Here is a 13,563-nt window from a genome sequence, read left to right as displayed (position 1 = left end):
ACTCTCGCACCACTTCCAAAAATTTGTTTCAACAAACCTTACATCCATGTTGATCAGAATTTTCCCAGAATCAGGCACCAGAACTCTATATGCCTTAGCATCAGTACAGTAGCCAATAAAGACCACTTTCATCGCTTCTATCATCTAACTTTTTGCAAATTTCAGAAAGGAGAATGAACAAAAAGCAATACAACCAAAAAAATTCTCAAGTGTGATACCCTTTGGTTTCACCCTCAAACCCATGCCTCATGTGGAGTTCTCCTCGAATCGCATAAGTTGGTGAAATATTAGAAACATAAGTCGCAGTAGTAATTGCATCAGCCTGGAATCTTCTTGGCAAATTCCCGACTTTTCAACATACTCCTTGCCTTCTCCACCAAAGTTCTATTCTTCCTCTCTGCAATGCCATTTTGCTGAGGTGTGTAAGGAGCTGTCAATTCATGCTTTATGCCTTTCTCTTGACAGAAGTCTTGAAATTCTTTTGATATGAATTCACCCCCTCTATCTGTTCTAAGGATCTTCAATTTACATCCCGATTGCCTTTCAACAAGTGACATGAATTTCTGAAAATTACTGAAGACTTCATGCTTAAATTTCAATATATACACCCAAGACATCCTAGAAAAATCATCCACAAACAGCAAGAAATATTTACCCCCTTCAATTGCTTCATTTTGCATTGGCCCACACACATCAGCATGAACCAACTGAAGCATGCTCCTAGCTCTCCATGATTTTCTAGAATTAAAAGGCAATCTAGCCAATTTTCCATACACACACTCTTCACAATGACTAACTTTCTGTATTTCAGGCAGACCCATCACCATTTCCTCTGTGCTAGCTTCTGCATACCTTGAAAATTTAAATGCCCATATCGTTTGATGCCATAACAAGGATACATCCTCTTTTCTACTAACTAGATTAACTTGCTCACAATCTAAAGAGAATTCTAAATGATATAAATTATTTATGTTTCTGTGAAGAATTAACACTGACTCACCTGCTTCATTTAATATCTTGCACCAATTCTTCTTGAATATAACTTCATAATCACAAGTTGTCAACTGCCCAATACTAATCAAATTGTGAGCCAACTGAGGAACATACTTTACATTGTGAATCAGCTTTTTAACTCCTTGCATCATAACCAGAATTGATCCTTTCCCTAACACCTCAACATCTCTATCATTGTCCAATTTCACTGTGTGCTTCACTGATTCATCCAAACTGTGAAATAAATTTTTATCACTTGTCATATGATTTGAGCATCCACTATCCAGCAACCAAAGTGAGGAAATAACTCTATCATCACCTCCACTTCATTAGTACTTGCATCATCTTGAAAATTAGAACTAGAACCCTTTTCAAAATTACTGTTTTGTGACCAACAATGAGCATGTGTGTGCCCATATCTCTTACAGTTAAAGCACTGAATATTCTGTAAACCTCCTCACTGAATCTCTGTCCACCAAACTGCCTTTGACCTCTTGAAAATCTTCCAAATGGACTTGAACTAGTTCTGCCTCTCTGCCATGTATTATTATCAGTAGGAAATTGCTGCCTTTGTTGTTGCACAACCTGCCTTTGAACACCTCCTCCTCTAGAATTATCTTCAAATCTTCCTCTACCTCTAAAAATTCTTCCCCATCCCCTCATTCTACCACCTCTTGAATTATATTGAACTACAAAACCCTCATGTTTCTCAAAAATCTGATTGAATCTTGCCTCATGAGCCTGTAAAGACCCACTCAATTCATCCAAAGTCATTGTCTTCAAATCTCTAGCTTCTTCAATAGAGGTCACATCATGCACAAATCTTGTAGATAGACTCCTCATAACCTTTAAAACTACATCAACTTCCTTTAATTCACTTCCCATACCTCTAATTTGATTCACCACTGCCAAAACACTTGTAATATAATGTTGAATTGATTCATCTTCCCTCATCTAAAGTAAATCAAATTTCTGCCTTAATGTTTGTTGTCTTACTGAAACCATCCGAGAACTCCCTTGATTTTCTTCCTTTAAATGATCCTAAGCTCCTTTTGTTGTCTCAAACCTCACCAACTTGTGAAGAATTGATTCATCAACTGCTTGTTGCAACAAGAAAAAAGCCTTTGCATCATCTTCCATCTCTTTCTCAGTTGGCTTCTTCTCTTCACTAAAACCCTCTTCTACAATTTTCCACATCCTCTAGGACATGAAAAAAGTTTTCATCCTAAAGCTCCAGTGTTCATATCCTTCTCCTTTGAAAATTGGCAGTAAGCATAAGAGATATCTGGTGTTGGTGTAGATGAAGAACTAGATGCCATATCTATTTACCTTGACACCACCTTCACACAATTAACACTTCACACACTTTCGAAACACTCTCACAAATCTTACCAAAATAAAATCACCACAAACCCTCAACAATCACTCCAAAAAACTTCTCAACATCAAACCTCACAACTGAAATACTACCTCTCAACTCACCTGCAAACTAACACCAACAACTCTCACCTCATGGCTCTGATACCACTGATAATCACTATATAGCATCTAGACTTCATGAGGAACAACTTTACTATTCATCACAAACACAAAAAAAGTTTATACAATCCAAGAAAATTCACAGAAAATGGAGAAGCTTAGCAGAAATTCAGAAAAAACTCTTACTTTAACTAACTATACAAAGAGTATTTAAATCACTGAAATTTTAGTACTCAAAACGAAATAAACTAAGTGACTCAGCTAGCCACGTGCAGCATCCTGGTGCATCTAACCGCTTCACAACCTTGCCTCGAACTAATGCACACCGTCTTGATGACCAAATCCTGGCCATTCACGAAATTCTAATCTTACAGCTGCCTCGAACTTAAAACAATCACACTGATGGACCACATCCCAACCATCCATTCCTCTCTTCACAACGGAAATAACGAGAATTCAAACACATGAAAAGACATTCTTACCCCTTAATTATTTTATATTTCCACCAGGACAACCTCTTCTCCTCAACTTTGATCCTTTCTGCAGAATGCTTCAATTAATAACAACACTAAATGCATTGATGTTTAGGAGCTACATGGAAAGGATAAGAGGAGTTTTTATCACATCTTGGTTTATTAGACGGGGATGGTGATTAGTCCAAAAAGGCTGCGATCTACCTCATGCAAGAATGAGGAGATGAAGCTTTTATTACGCAGTGCACATCATTGATGTCGTGGTGTCAAAACAGTGTTGTTGTTCTTGCGGCTGCTTGTGTACGGTGGATTCTGGTGGCCCCTGGTACTCTTATGGTACGTATAAGTCTAAAAATTTTTCTTTCCATCTTTGATGTATTTAGGATTGGGCATCCAGAGTTTGGTAAGTAGAAAACTAAGCTAAGCTAGGGCTGTTCAGATGCATTGATCTTGGAATGACATGCATGGTTTATAACATGGGTATTTCATTATGGACATTCTTGTAGCTTTTTCATAATTGAATTGGAATTTTATTGCTTCTTCGTAAAAAAAAATGAAAAAATGATAGAAAAAATAAAGGATGAGTAAAAAGGAAGAAGAAAAGAAAAAAGAGGAAAAATGAAGGATGAGTAAAAAAAAAAGAGAAAAAAAATGAAAAAAATGAAAGGATGATTGAGAAAAAAAGAAGAGGTAAAAAAAATGAAAAAAATGAAGGGTAAAAAGGAAAAAAATGAAGGAAGATAAAAAAAGAGAAGATATGAGGGATGGGTTAAAAAAAAATGAATGATGATGGATAAATTTATTGGTGCAAGGGCTATTTTGGTAATTTTTCCTTGCATGGCCTTCTTTTGAAAATTTTCTCTCATTCCACCTTGAAATCTTGACTTTCTTGGGGTAACGAGGAATTTTCCATAATTTCTCTCATTCCACCTTGAAGTCTTGGCTTTCTTGGGGTAACGAGAAATTTTCCTGATTTCTCTCATTCCACTTTGAAGTTTTAACTTTCTTGGGGTAACGAGAAATTTTCCTGATTTCTCTCATTCCACCTTGAAGTCTTGGCTTTCTTGGGGTAACGAGAAATTTTCCATAATTTCTCTCATTCCACCTTAAAGTCTTGACTTTCTTGGGGTAACGATTTCTCTCATTCCACTTTGAAGTCTTGACTTTCTTGGGGTAACAAGATATTTTCTATAAATTTCTCTCATTCCACCTTGAGGTCTTGACTTTCTTGGGGTAATTTGAAATTTTTCATAATTTCTCTAATTCCACCATGAAGTATTGACTTTATTGGGGTAATGAGAAATTTTTCATATTTTCTACATTAAAATTCTCTATGAACTCATGTTGAGGTCTTTTGACACTCACTCGGATGAAGAATTAAATTTTTAAAGAAAATCTCTTTCAAGCTCACTATGAGATCTTTGACACTCATTGGAGTAAAAAATGGAGTGAAAAGAAGAAAAAATTTCTTGAAATGAAAGGAAGAAAAAAATGAAAAAAATAAATATAAAAAGTTCACAAAAATCTCCGATCAACACCCATTAAAAAAAAAAGAGAAGAGTTGAAAAAGATTTTCTTGAAACTCACTCTGAGGTCTTTTGATACTCGTTGGAGTAAAAAGAGGTGAAATGAAAAAAAAAAGAATGAAAGAAAAAAAAATCTCTTCTTAAAATGAAAGGAAGAGTTAAAAAAAAAAAATGAAAATTTCACAAAAAAATGATGAAAAAAAAAGAATGAAAGTTTTCACAAAAAGAAGAAAAATGTCTCTCGCCAACACTCATTGAAAAAGTTGAGTTGGCAAAGATTTTCCTAAAGTCCCTATTATGAGGTCTCTTTCGAAAAAAATGAGTTTGAGATCCATTTTAAAAGCAAGTCAAAATTATCAAGTTAATGACCTAACCATGTTGAAGGTCACGACTTAAAAGAATCCAATAGTCAAGTCTCAAAAGCATTGAAGAGTCAAGACCTAAATGCCTCATGTAAGCGACAAATGCAACTCTGAAGTTTCAAGACACCAAAGAAGTCAAAGACTTGAGGAGTTTCACAAGTCAAGGAGCTAGAGATTTTACAAGCATAAAGAGTCAAAGTCTTCAGCGATAAAAGAAGCAAAAGTGACCAAGTAGGCAACTCATAAATGTACAGTGGCCGCAGCTTGAACTAAGCGATGTGTCAAGACACAAACCCACATAAAGAAAAAGAAATCGAGGAGGGCCACATTCACAGAGCCAAAAAGGGTCGTCCGACATACTTTTAGTAAAGAAGCTAAGAACACCAGCCAAGCAAAACAAAAAAAACAAAAAAGTTTGAAGAGCATGATAGAAATAGCTCTTTCTTCTTTTAAAAAAAAAAAATCTCTTGTTAAGCTCTCTTACTTTTGTATTCTTGTCTATGATCATGTGTTCACATGCATCTTTAAAATTAATAAAAAAATTATTATGTTTACTCAGTTACTTCTCATTCACACTTGTTTCTTAATCGGAGGTTCCCATGACATTGTCTGGGGTAATTAATATTAGGGGCTTACCCCTAATAGGAGTCATGAACCCGCAATCATCTGAAATATAAAAAAAAAATAAAATTTGATTTGTGATCCATGCTTTTCAACCGGTCTAATCCCAATCAAAGACCGGGGGGAAAAAAAGGAGCCCACAGTGATAACTCAATTTTTTATATGTATTTATCATTCTTATAATATTATTATTAATTTTCAATTGACATATTGAAAAAATAAGACAAATAATAATTATTATTATTATTATTATTATACTATTATTATTATTATAAAAAAATAAAAATTAGATTTTTAAAAAAATATTATCATAATTTTTTAAATTGATAAAAAGTAATTTCATCTTTTTATAAAAATTTAAACATTAAATTTTTTTTTAATAATCCCACCCTCCAGGGGTGGGATATGAGGGGTTTGAGAGATGAAACACCCCTCCAAACTTCTCTTCCTTCTCACTTTTCCAACCAAACAACCTCCACCACTCCTAACCCCCTCTCACCCTCCAAAAACCTCAAACCAAAAAGGGTTAATGATAATGCGCACACAAGCACATAATACTTCAAGGGAAAAAACAACTGATGATGCTCTTATGGATGACATATTTGCTCGAAACTTTTTGGTCGTTGCAAATCGTTTAAATTGTATAATTCTAACTTTGACAAAATTCTCGACAAACTATTGAGATTATACATTCTAAATTCATCGTCTTGTTTACTGCTGAAATCATGATTTCTTGTCCCAATTATGTATTGAGAGAACTTTTGATGTTTTGTTAATTCTAATTAAATTTTTCATATTTCAGGTTTCGCAGATTCGAACAAAGAAAGGCTTCACAAAAGTGTTCTACAATATCAAACCTTAAAGACTCATTTATAATCATACTACCATTTGAAATGAAGAGTACTAATCAAAATGTATTCTTGCTTATAAACTTGTAATTAATTTTGTATTTTCCCACAAAACCTTAATAGGTATTGTTATGGTTTGAACAATTTGAACCGAAATAACCACATTTAATATAAATATATTATATAAAATTATTATTAATTAAACCATGAACACATTTTTAATTAGTTATATATATATATATATATATATATATATGAAAGTAACTAGTGTTGTTAGTTAACATCCATTCCTTTGCTATGCAAAAGACAAAAAAAAAAAGTGTTTTTCACACATATCTATAAGAGACTTTGCACATTGCGATTTGAGAAACTCGAACTTGAGATTCCTTAAGTTCAATGATAGATGGGTATCACCGAAGAAAAATGACAGAATCAAGATGTGGTTTATCCTTATTCGTTGGATTACCTCAATTTAATAATTTTTAAAACAAAAGATATCAATTTATAAACTCATGGAGCCGCGTCTTGGTTCCGTGATAGTCACTCGTTTCCGTAAAATAGTCACTACGGAAACGAGTTTACTTGCCCCACATTTTCTAATTAGTAATTATTTTGATACTTTATGCAATTTGATTAATTTTTTATTAATAAGAAAATCTTTTTTTTTATTTTTTTATTTTTTTGTATATCTGCATATTAATATGTGATAAGAATGAATATCTTAAATTTATCCAAGCCCCCACAAGAGTGGTACATAGAAATCCACATATTCAATTCTCATTTGTTATGCATTGTTACTTTATATCCACAATCAATTAAATGGTCCAGCATGCTCCTTACTCAAAATCCCCAAATTCAAATGGACCTCTATTTTCACACTGAATCCAAATTCATTGAACTGAATTCATTCTCCCCTCATTGTCCAATGAAAACTGGGCCCATCTTAAAATTCATGTTCTCCTTCTTGTTTTCCCTTTAATTTTTTCTCATAATTATTTCAACATTAATTAATTATTAACCATTTACTTAAATCAATAATCCAAAGCTATTAACACTTGAAAATTTATTTATTTAAAAAAATGATACCAATTAATATTAAGAGTTATTCAAAGCAATTGTTTTACTCTTATGCTGAGCATATGATTATAGCCCACCACTTACAATTTGAACAAACAGTAATTTAATTAACAATTAAAACGATAAAAATAAATTCAATTATGAAGATTTTTTTTAATGAATGGAAATAAACCACAGTTTTATTATAAAAATCATAAATAAAAGTACAGTGAGCAAACAAAATAGTGAACCAAAATTAAGAAAAACAACATTAAAAAAGTGGTCCTATATCTTACCAGCAGTCCAAAGTGAGTTTGGCAGTAATAATAATAATAATATATAGAAACGATGCTGGAAATATTTTTAAGAAATAATCATCAAAATGGGTTAGCACGTTAAAACTATCTTCAAGGAAGCAAATGATAGTTGGCTTCTTAATCGGTGCTAAAAAATTTTTATTTTTATTTTTATTTTTATTTTTTTTATAGATAAATCATATTTATTAAATAGAAAAACGAACAAGTATAATCTAAACAATATCAATAAACACAAAAACAACAAAAGACAAAAAATCACCCGAGGTGAATCACACCAAACCAGAAAAAGACAAAAGAACAACAAAAAAATAAATAAGTAAATAATAAAATATAGATAAAAATCGGAGGCGAAATCCACCCTATGATATTCGAAGCTTTCTGAGACTGAAAATGAATTCAATCACTCATGCATCTGATATCGGTACTAGAGTAAGGTGTCATTATTTGACTAGAAATGATAATGAGTGAACCCGGTAAATCAAGAATTCAAATTTGACACTCAACTAATAAAAACACACACACATATATAATATATAAATATATATAAAAGAAATATTTTTTCTGGTTCCTATTTCCACACTAAATAAATTAATTAATAAATAAATAAGCGAAAATTAATATATTTTGTGTGCCTATAAGAAACCCACTCACCCGCCAAATTCTCTCTCTCTCTCGGCAGGAAAGTTTTGGAGGTGAGTTTTCTAAATTATGATCTTGATTTCAACTGTAATTGTGAAATTCAGGTCTTTTAATCTTCAATTTCAGTATCCATGTCGTTGGATTTCTATGCGTTTATGGTTTAATCTGATATATAATTTGAAACAATTGTGTTTCTTATCGAATCTTGAATCATTTGATTTTATTGTTGTTTAGGAGAAATTACTGAATAGTTTGTTTGGAATTTGATTCTTTCTTGAAATAATTCTTTCCTTTTATTTTAATTTTTCACATAATTTGTTGTGTTTGTTGTATTTTTTTTTTGCTGCAAAAAAGAGAGAATTTGATCCCTTTGGTGGTTTTGGTGACTATGCTTACTAAATGTTTGTGTATATTCCTCTTCCAAAGTTGTTGCCTGATTTTATCTATATATATTTTTTCTTGTTTTGATATGAGCTTCATTTTCAGGTATTTAAAGTGATTTGGATTTCTTAACAATGTTGAACAAACTGCTCTCAGATGCTGATGGGCAATTTAATGTTAGTTTTGGCTACCAATGCACTGTGAATGAAGGACATCCGAATAATGGTTTCGGAGATGCATCATTTGAAGGACTGGGAAAAATGAAGAAGATTACAAGAAAGAGCTCATTTTCTTTGCTAACTTGTGCTGCTGTGAGTGCTAATTGCACTCTAGCAAACACAAATATTTGCCATGGTCTTATAGGAGCAGGATTATTGCCTTGTTTGGATTCGCCGAAGACGTTCAGGAAAGTACCGTCTTCGCCATCACTATCAAGTTCAGATATATTATCATCTTCTTTGCAGTATAATGGATGCCTATCTTCTCAGAGTGATTGTTCAGAATGGAATCTGAATGCTTTAAAAGCCGACAAGTGCTCCTGCAAGAAGTCATGGTTTTCTCAATGCGAGGGAAGTGCAATTGGCTGGTGGAGCAGCTGGTGAAGATAGAGTTCAAGCCTTTTGTTCTGAAGAAAATGGATGGCTTTGTTGCGCAATATATGATGGATTCAATGGAAGAGACGCCGCTGATTTTCTAGCCGGAACTTTATATGAGAATATTGGATTGCATTTGAATGTGTTGAATTCACAGTTGAAGCATGGCATTGAGACAGATGGGTTATTTGAATATGAAGATATTGGTCTTGCTGAAGAGATGCCCTCAATTCATAGCTCTATGAATGACTTGACAATTACAAAGTGTATAAAAAAAGCGCCATTTGATTCTTACAAGGATGGTGTTCTTGATTGTCTCCAACATGCTCTTGCACAGGCTGAAAGTGATTTCCTTTACATGGTCAAGCAAGAAATGGATGATCGTCCTGATTTAGTTTCGATCGGTTCTTGTGTTCTGGTTGCGCTCCTTCATCAACAGGACCTTTTTATTCTCAGCTTAGGTGATAGCAGAGCTGTATTAGCAACAATTGGAGATGCTGAGAACTATAACAATGAAGTATTGGAAGCTATCCAACTCACTGAATGCCACTCTGTTGATAATGAAATTGAACGAATGCGAGTTATATCTGAACACCCTGATGATCCTAAAACAATTGTAAATGGAAAGGTGAAAGGAAAGTTGAAGCTAACTCGGGCATTTGGAGTAGGTTATCTGAAGAAGGTAATACGAATAAAAGATCTTTTATTTCTTCAGATTTTATTCTTTAAAATTCTACACAATCATTGCCTAATGTTTTATCGGCTGCATTTCATGTTATTTGCAGAAGAACATGAATGAAGCTCTTATGGGAATTCTTCGAGTTTCAAACCTCTCAAGCCCTCCTTATATTTCTGTTGAACCGTCACTCAAATTCCATAGAGTTTCAACCGGCGATCGCTTTGTGTTAATGGCTAGTGATGGCCTATTTGACTTTTTCAGCAATGCAGAAGCTGTAGAACTTGTTAGTTCCTTTGTCATAAGTAGTCCATTAGGTAATCCTGCGGAGTTTATAGTGGAGCAACTCGTATTAAGAGCATCTAAAAAAGCAGGTATGTGTATGAAAAGCAAAGCCCAGAGTTATTCATTCCTACTTCTACAAATGAATGCATATTCAATTACTTATTTTCGAAATTCACCATTAATGAAATTCGCTGAGTGTGATCATCATTCCTCGTACATGTAATCAAGTTATTGAGATAATCAGTAGCAAACAATTGTTCATCATTGAAATTAATGTATGACTTTATTGTAATGGCTTCAAATTAAATTATTCAACATTCCGAATGAAAATTTGATTAGCTCAGGTATCACTATTTATCTGCATAAATTCTATAAATCTAAATATCTGATATTAGATATATCAAGTAACAGAGATACATCCTTTGAGTCCCCCTGTAATTGATCAGTAACAATGCCGATACTGAAATCATAATGTGGCATGGATAACTAAAAACTACTCTGTTTCATTCTCCTTTCTTTTCAGGTTTTACTTTGGAAGAACTTATGAGGGTGCCCTCTGGAATGAGAAGAAAGTATCACGATGATGTAACAGTTATGGTGATCCTCCTAGGAGGTCAACAGAGGATGTCAACTGCATCGACATATTAAAATTTAGATGAATACTGTAACTCAGATCGACCAGGTACACTCTTTTCATATTACCAGCTTTCAATGTGAATTACATGCAAAATGTATAGCTTACAAAGATTCGATACTTTGGTATATAATTTCAATTCCTTTATTTCATTCAAAGCAAGACTGAATTACTTATTGTTAATGATATAACACTAAACCTTGATGTGTGTGTGACTGTTACATCCAAACCATGAAAAATACTGATGCATTTGCTTATCAATTAAGATTTCATCAATAGAATAAAAAGTAAAAAAATAGATCCCCTTTTGTATGGTGCTATTTTGCATGTCAGACTTTTTACCTTTCCTAAAAGCAATGTCCACTAATTTTATGCTTCATATGCAAACACATTAATAGATCCATCAACAGAGATATGAACAGTAAGTGCACAATAAGGTTCATCTTTATCTTTTTCTGCTTTTTTTGTCATGCAGAAAGTGCTTTTTTTTCTTTCCCGTCTGTGTAGATGTGCAGGTCTATATGCTCCCAAAAGTTTGAGAATTTCCTCTGAACCATTGTGTTGGGGCATATAATGTTGGGCAATGGCATTGCCTTGCTTCATATGGAAAGGTGCACAAAAAGTTAGGGTTAGTAAGTGGGTGTCTTTATTGTAGGACAGATACTACTTATGATACCAACAAACACAATAGAACTCTATTTCTTCATGTAGGGCATCCTGCAATCAAAATAGAAATACACACACACACACACACTATATTTGTGCCCTAATTCTTTGTAGTTTGTAGTAGTAGTAGTAAATTAGTAATCTCTGTAGGACACTCACCTACAAATAATATAAACCCTACACCAGTCTAGTTCAGGAATATACCCTTAGACCTGTGAACCCATCCAGTCAACTTAGTCAAAGACAAGTCAATCCTGTCAAACCAAAACTTTTCTTTCCATCTTTCTTCATATTTATTATTATTTTTAATAATTATCTTGTTGATTTATTTGCTCTCTATCAGGTTACTCACATGCCCTAGAAACAGAAACAGGAGTCACCTGACATTCAAAGGGACATATAGCTCTACTTTTTATATCATAAGGACACACAAGCTAATACAAGACATGCAGTTAACCCTCCCCTTAATCCAAGAACCCTCTCAAACTCTAACTTTTGTCCTTTTTAGCTCAGGGAATATAACCTTAAACCCATTCACTCATTTCTAGTTTTAGGACATCATTTCATTAGAGCATTCAATTAAGAAACTTAACTTAATTTCAAAACCATAACAGTTCAAAAACTAAACAAGAAAAATATAACCCAAAAAAACCAACATTTCAACCTCACATGATACTGCAAACACTTGCATTGTCTTCATCATAAACTTGGTGATATGTTTCCGGTGTCATCGCCGGAGAAGAGATCATTAGCGGCGGTGGTGGTGGTGGTTGTGCATAGTAACCACCGGAGAAAACATACCCATTGTGTTGCACTGGCATTGGATAATATGCTGCTGCACCATAACTAGCACTTGGATGCATTGTATTATAGCTCATTACATACGCCGGAGGTGGCGGCGCCGCCGCCGCTGGTGGTGGTGGTGGTGGTAAGTATATTGGCAAACTCATTCCTCCATTGCCAACACTAACTTTCTGTGCATTTTCAAGAACTCCTTGTTCTCCGGTGGCAGTGCCGGTATTGACATTGGTCTCGGGCTCTTTCTGATTCTTTTTCTTCGGTTTTGAGTTGCCGGAATCTTCGGTGTTGGTTGGTGTTTCTCCGGTGATCTTGTTGGACTTCTTTGGTGGTTTTGAAGCATCTTCATTTGTGTTTTCATTCAACTCTGTGTCTTCATTCTTGTTCTTGCTCTTGTTCTTCTTCCCACCACCACCACCACCACCACCACCATTACCACCATTCTTGTTGTTATTGTTATTGTTATTGTTGTTGTTGTTGTTGGAGTTTGGAGTAGAGTTTTGGTTGTTGTTGTTGGTGTTGTTGAGCTTGATTTGAGGCCATAACTCTGCATGTTTGCCAGTTTTGAAGAGCTTTTTTATAAGAGTTTCAGCAGAAACATTGCCAGTGACAGTGACTTTGTGTAGTTGAGAGTCTATAGTGGTTTTGTAAACACCTGCAAAACAAGCCAAGAAAACAAAACAAACACAAATGAATCAAAGATTTGAGTGTGTAAAAAAATTGTGTGTGTTTTGTTTACCATCAATGTTTTGAAGAGCTTTCTTGACTTGTTTCTTGCAACCTTCACAGTGTATTGAGACCTTCAAAATCAGAGTCTAGAAAACAAAAACACAAAGATTAAGTTTCCTTTGTTTCTTTGATCTATATATATATATGTGAAGTGAGATTTAAAGAACTAATTGAAAGCTTGAATTTTTTACCTGGTATTTGAGTGGTTCTGTTGCTTCTCCATTTGTTGGTGAAGGTGTGGTTGCCATTAGAGAAAGAGAGAGATGGGGGAAAGAGAAGGTAGAGAGAGGTAAAGAGTGAGTGAAGTTAAGGGAGTGTAGGTGAGAGGACTGTTTTCACTACTACATTTATTTATCAAGTTGGTTGGGACATGGATGGAAGGGCTAATAATTATAAGAGCCATTTCAATATTTATTATTTGGTTATGTTTTTTAGTTCATTGATTCTGTTCCTAAAATGATGGGACTGTTTGAGTTGGTGAGTTTGA

General features: G+C 34.0%; 2 protein-coding genes across 2 annotated transcripts; one reads left to right on the top strand and one right to left on the bottom strand.

The window, feature by feature from the left end:
* The first annotated feature begins 8,267 nt into the window (after positions 1–8,267).
* LOC120263523 (probable protein phosphatase 2C 40) lies at positions 8,268–11,104 on the top strand. The gene is given in 5 exon segments (XM_039271464.1): positions 8,268–8,367; positions 8,801–9,230; positions 9,232–9,970; positions 10,074–10,338; positions 10,773–11,104. Coding segments are annotated over 4 exon segments (1,530 nt in total). The 5' UTR covers positions 8,268–8,367; positions 8,801–8,829; the 3' UTR covers positions 10,898–11,104.
* A 1,011-nt stretch (positions 11,105–12,115) lies between these two features.
* On the bottom strand, positions 12,116–13,563 carry LOC120263524 (heavy metal-associated isoprenylated plant protein 36). The gene is made up of 3 exons (XM_039271465.1): positions 13,268–13,563; positions 13,087–13,162; positions 12,116–13,002 (listed from the first exon to the last, which is right to left on the bottom strand). The coding sequence occupies exons 1-3, from the start codon at positions 13,322–13,324 to the stop codon at positions 12,215–12,217; spliced, it is 921 nt and encodes a 306-aa protein (XP_039127399.1). The 5' UTR covers positions 13,325–13,563; the 3' UTR covers positions 12,116–12,214.

Source organism: Dioscorea cayenensis, chromosome 6 (genome assembly GCF_009730915.1).
Source record: "Dioscorea cayenensis subsp. rotundata cultivar TDr96_F1 chromosome 6, TDr96_F1_v2_PseudoChromosome.rev07_lg8_w22 25.fasta, whole genome shotgun sequence".
In the NCBI taxonomy this organism is placed as follows: domain Eukaryota; kingdom Viridiplantae; phylum Streptophyta; class Magnoliopsida; order Dioscoreales; family Dioscoreaceae; genus Dioscorea; species Dioscorea cayenensis.
The sequence above is the reverse complement of the archived record's forward strand: the minus strand, read 5'-3'. Positions and strand labels throughout refer to the sequence as shown.

Excerpts from the sequence above, each read along its gene's own strand:
- LOC120263524 (XM_039271465.1), bottom strand. The coding sequence starts at position 13,324 with ATGGCAACCACACCTTCACCAACAAATGGAGAAGCAACAGAACCACTC. Across the intron at positions 13,163-13,267 it reads CAGAACCACTCAAATACCAG|ACTCTGATTTTGAAGGTCTC; the intron begins GTAAAAAATTCA and ends TTTGTTTTCTAG. Across the intron at positions 13,003-13,086 it reads AGCTCTTCAAAACATTGATG|GTGTTTACAAAACCACTATA; the intron begins GTAAACAAAACA and ends CTTGTTTTGCAG.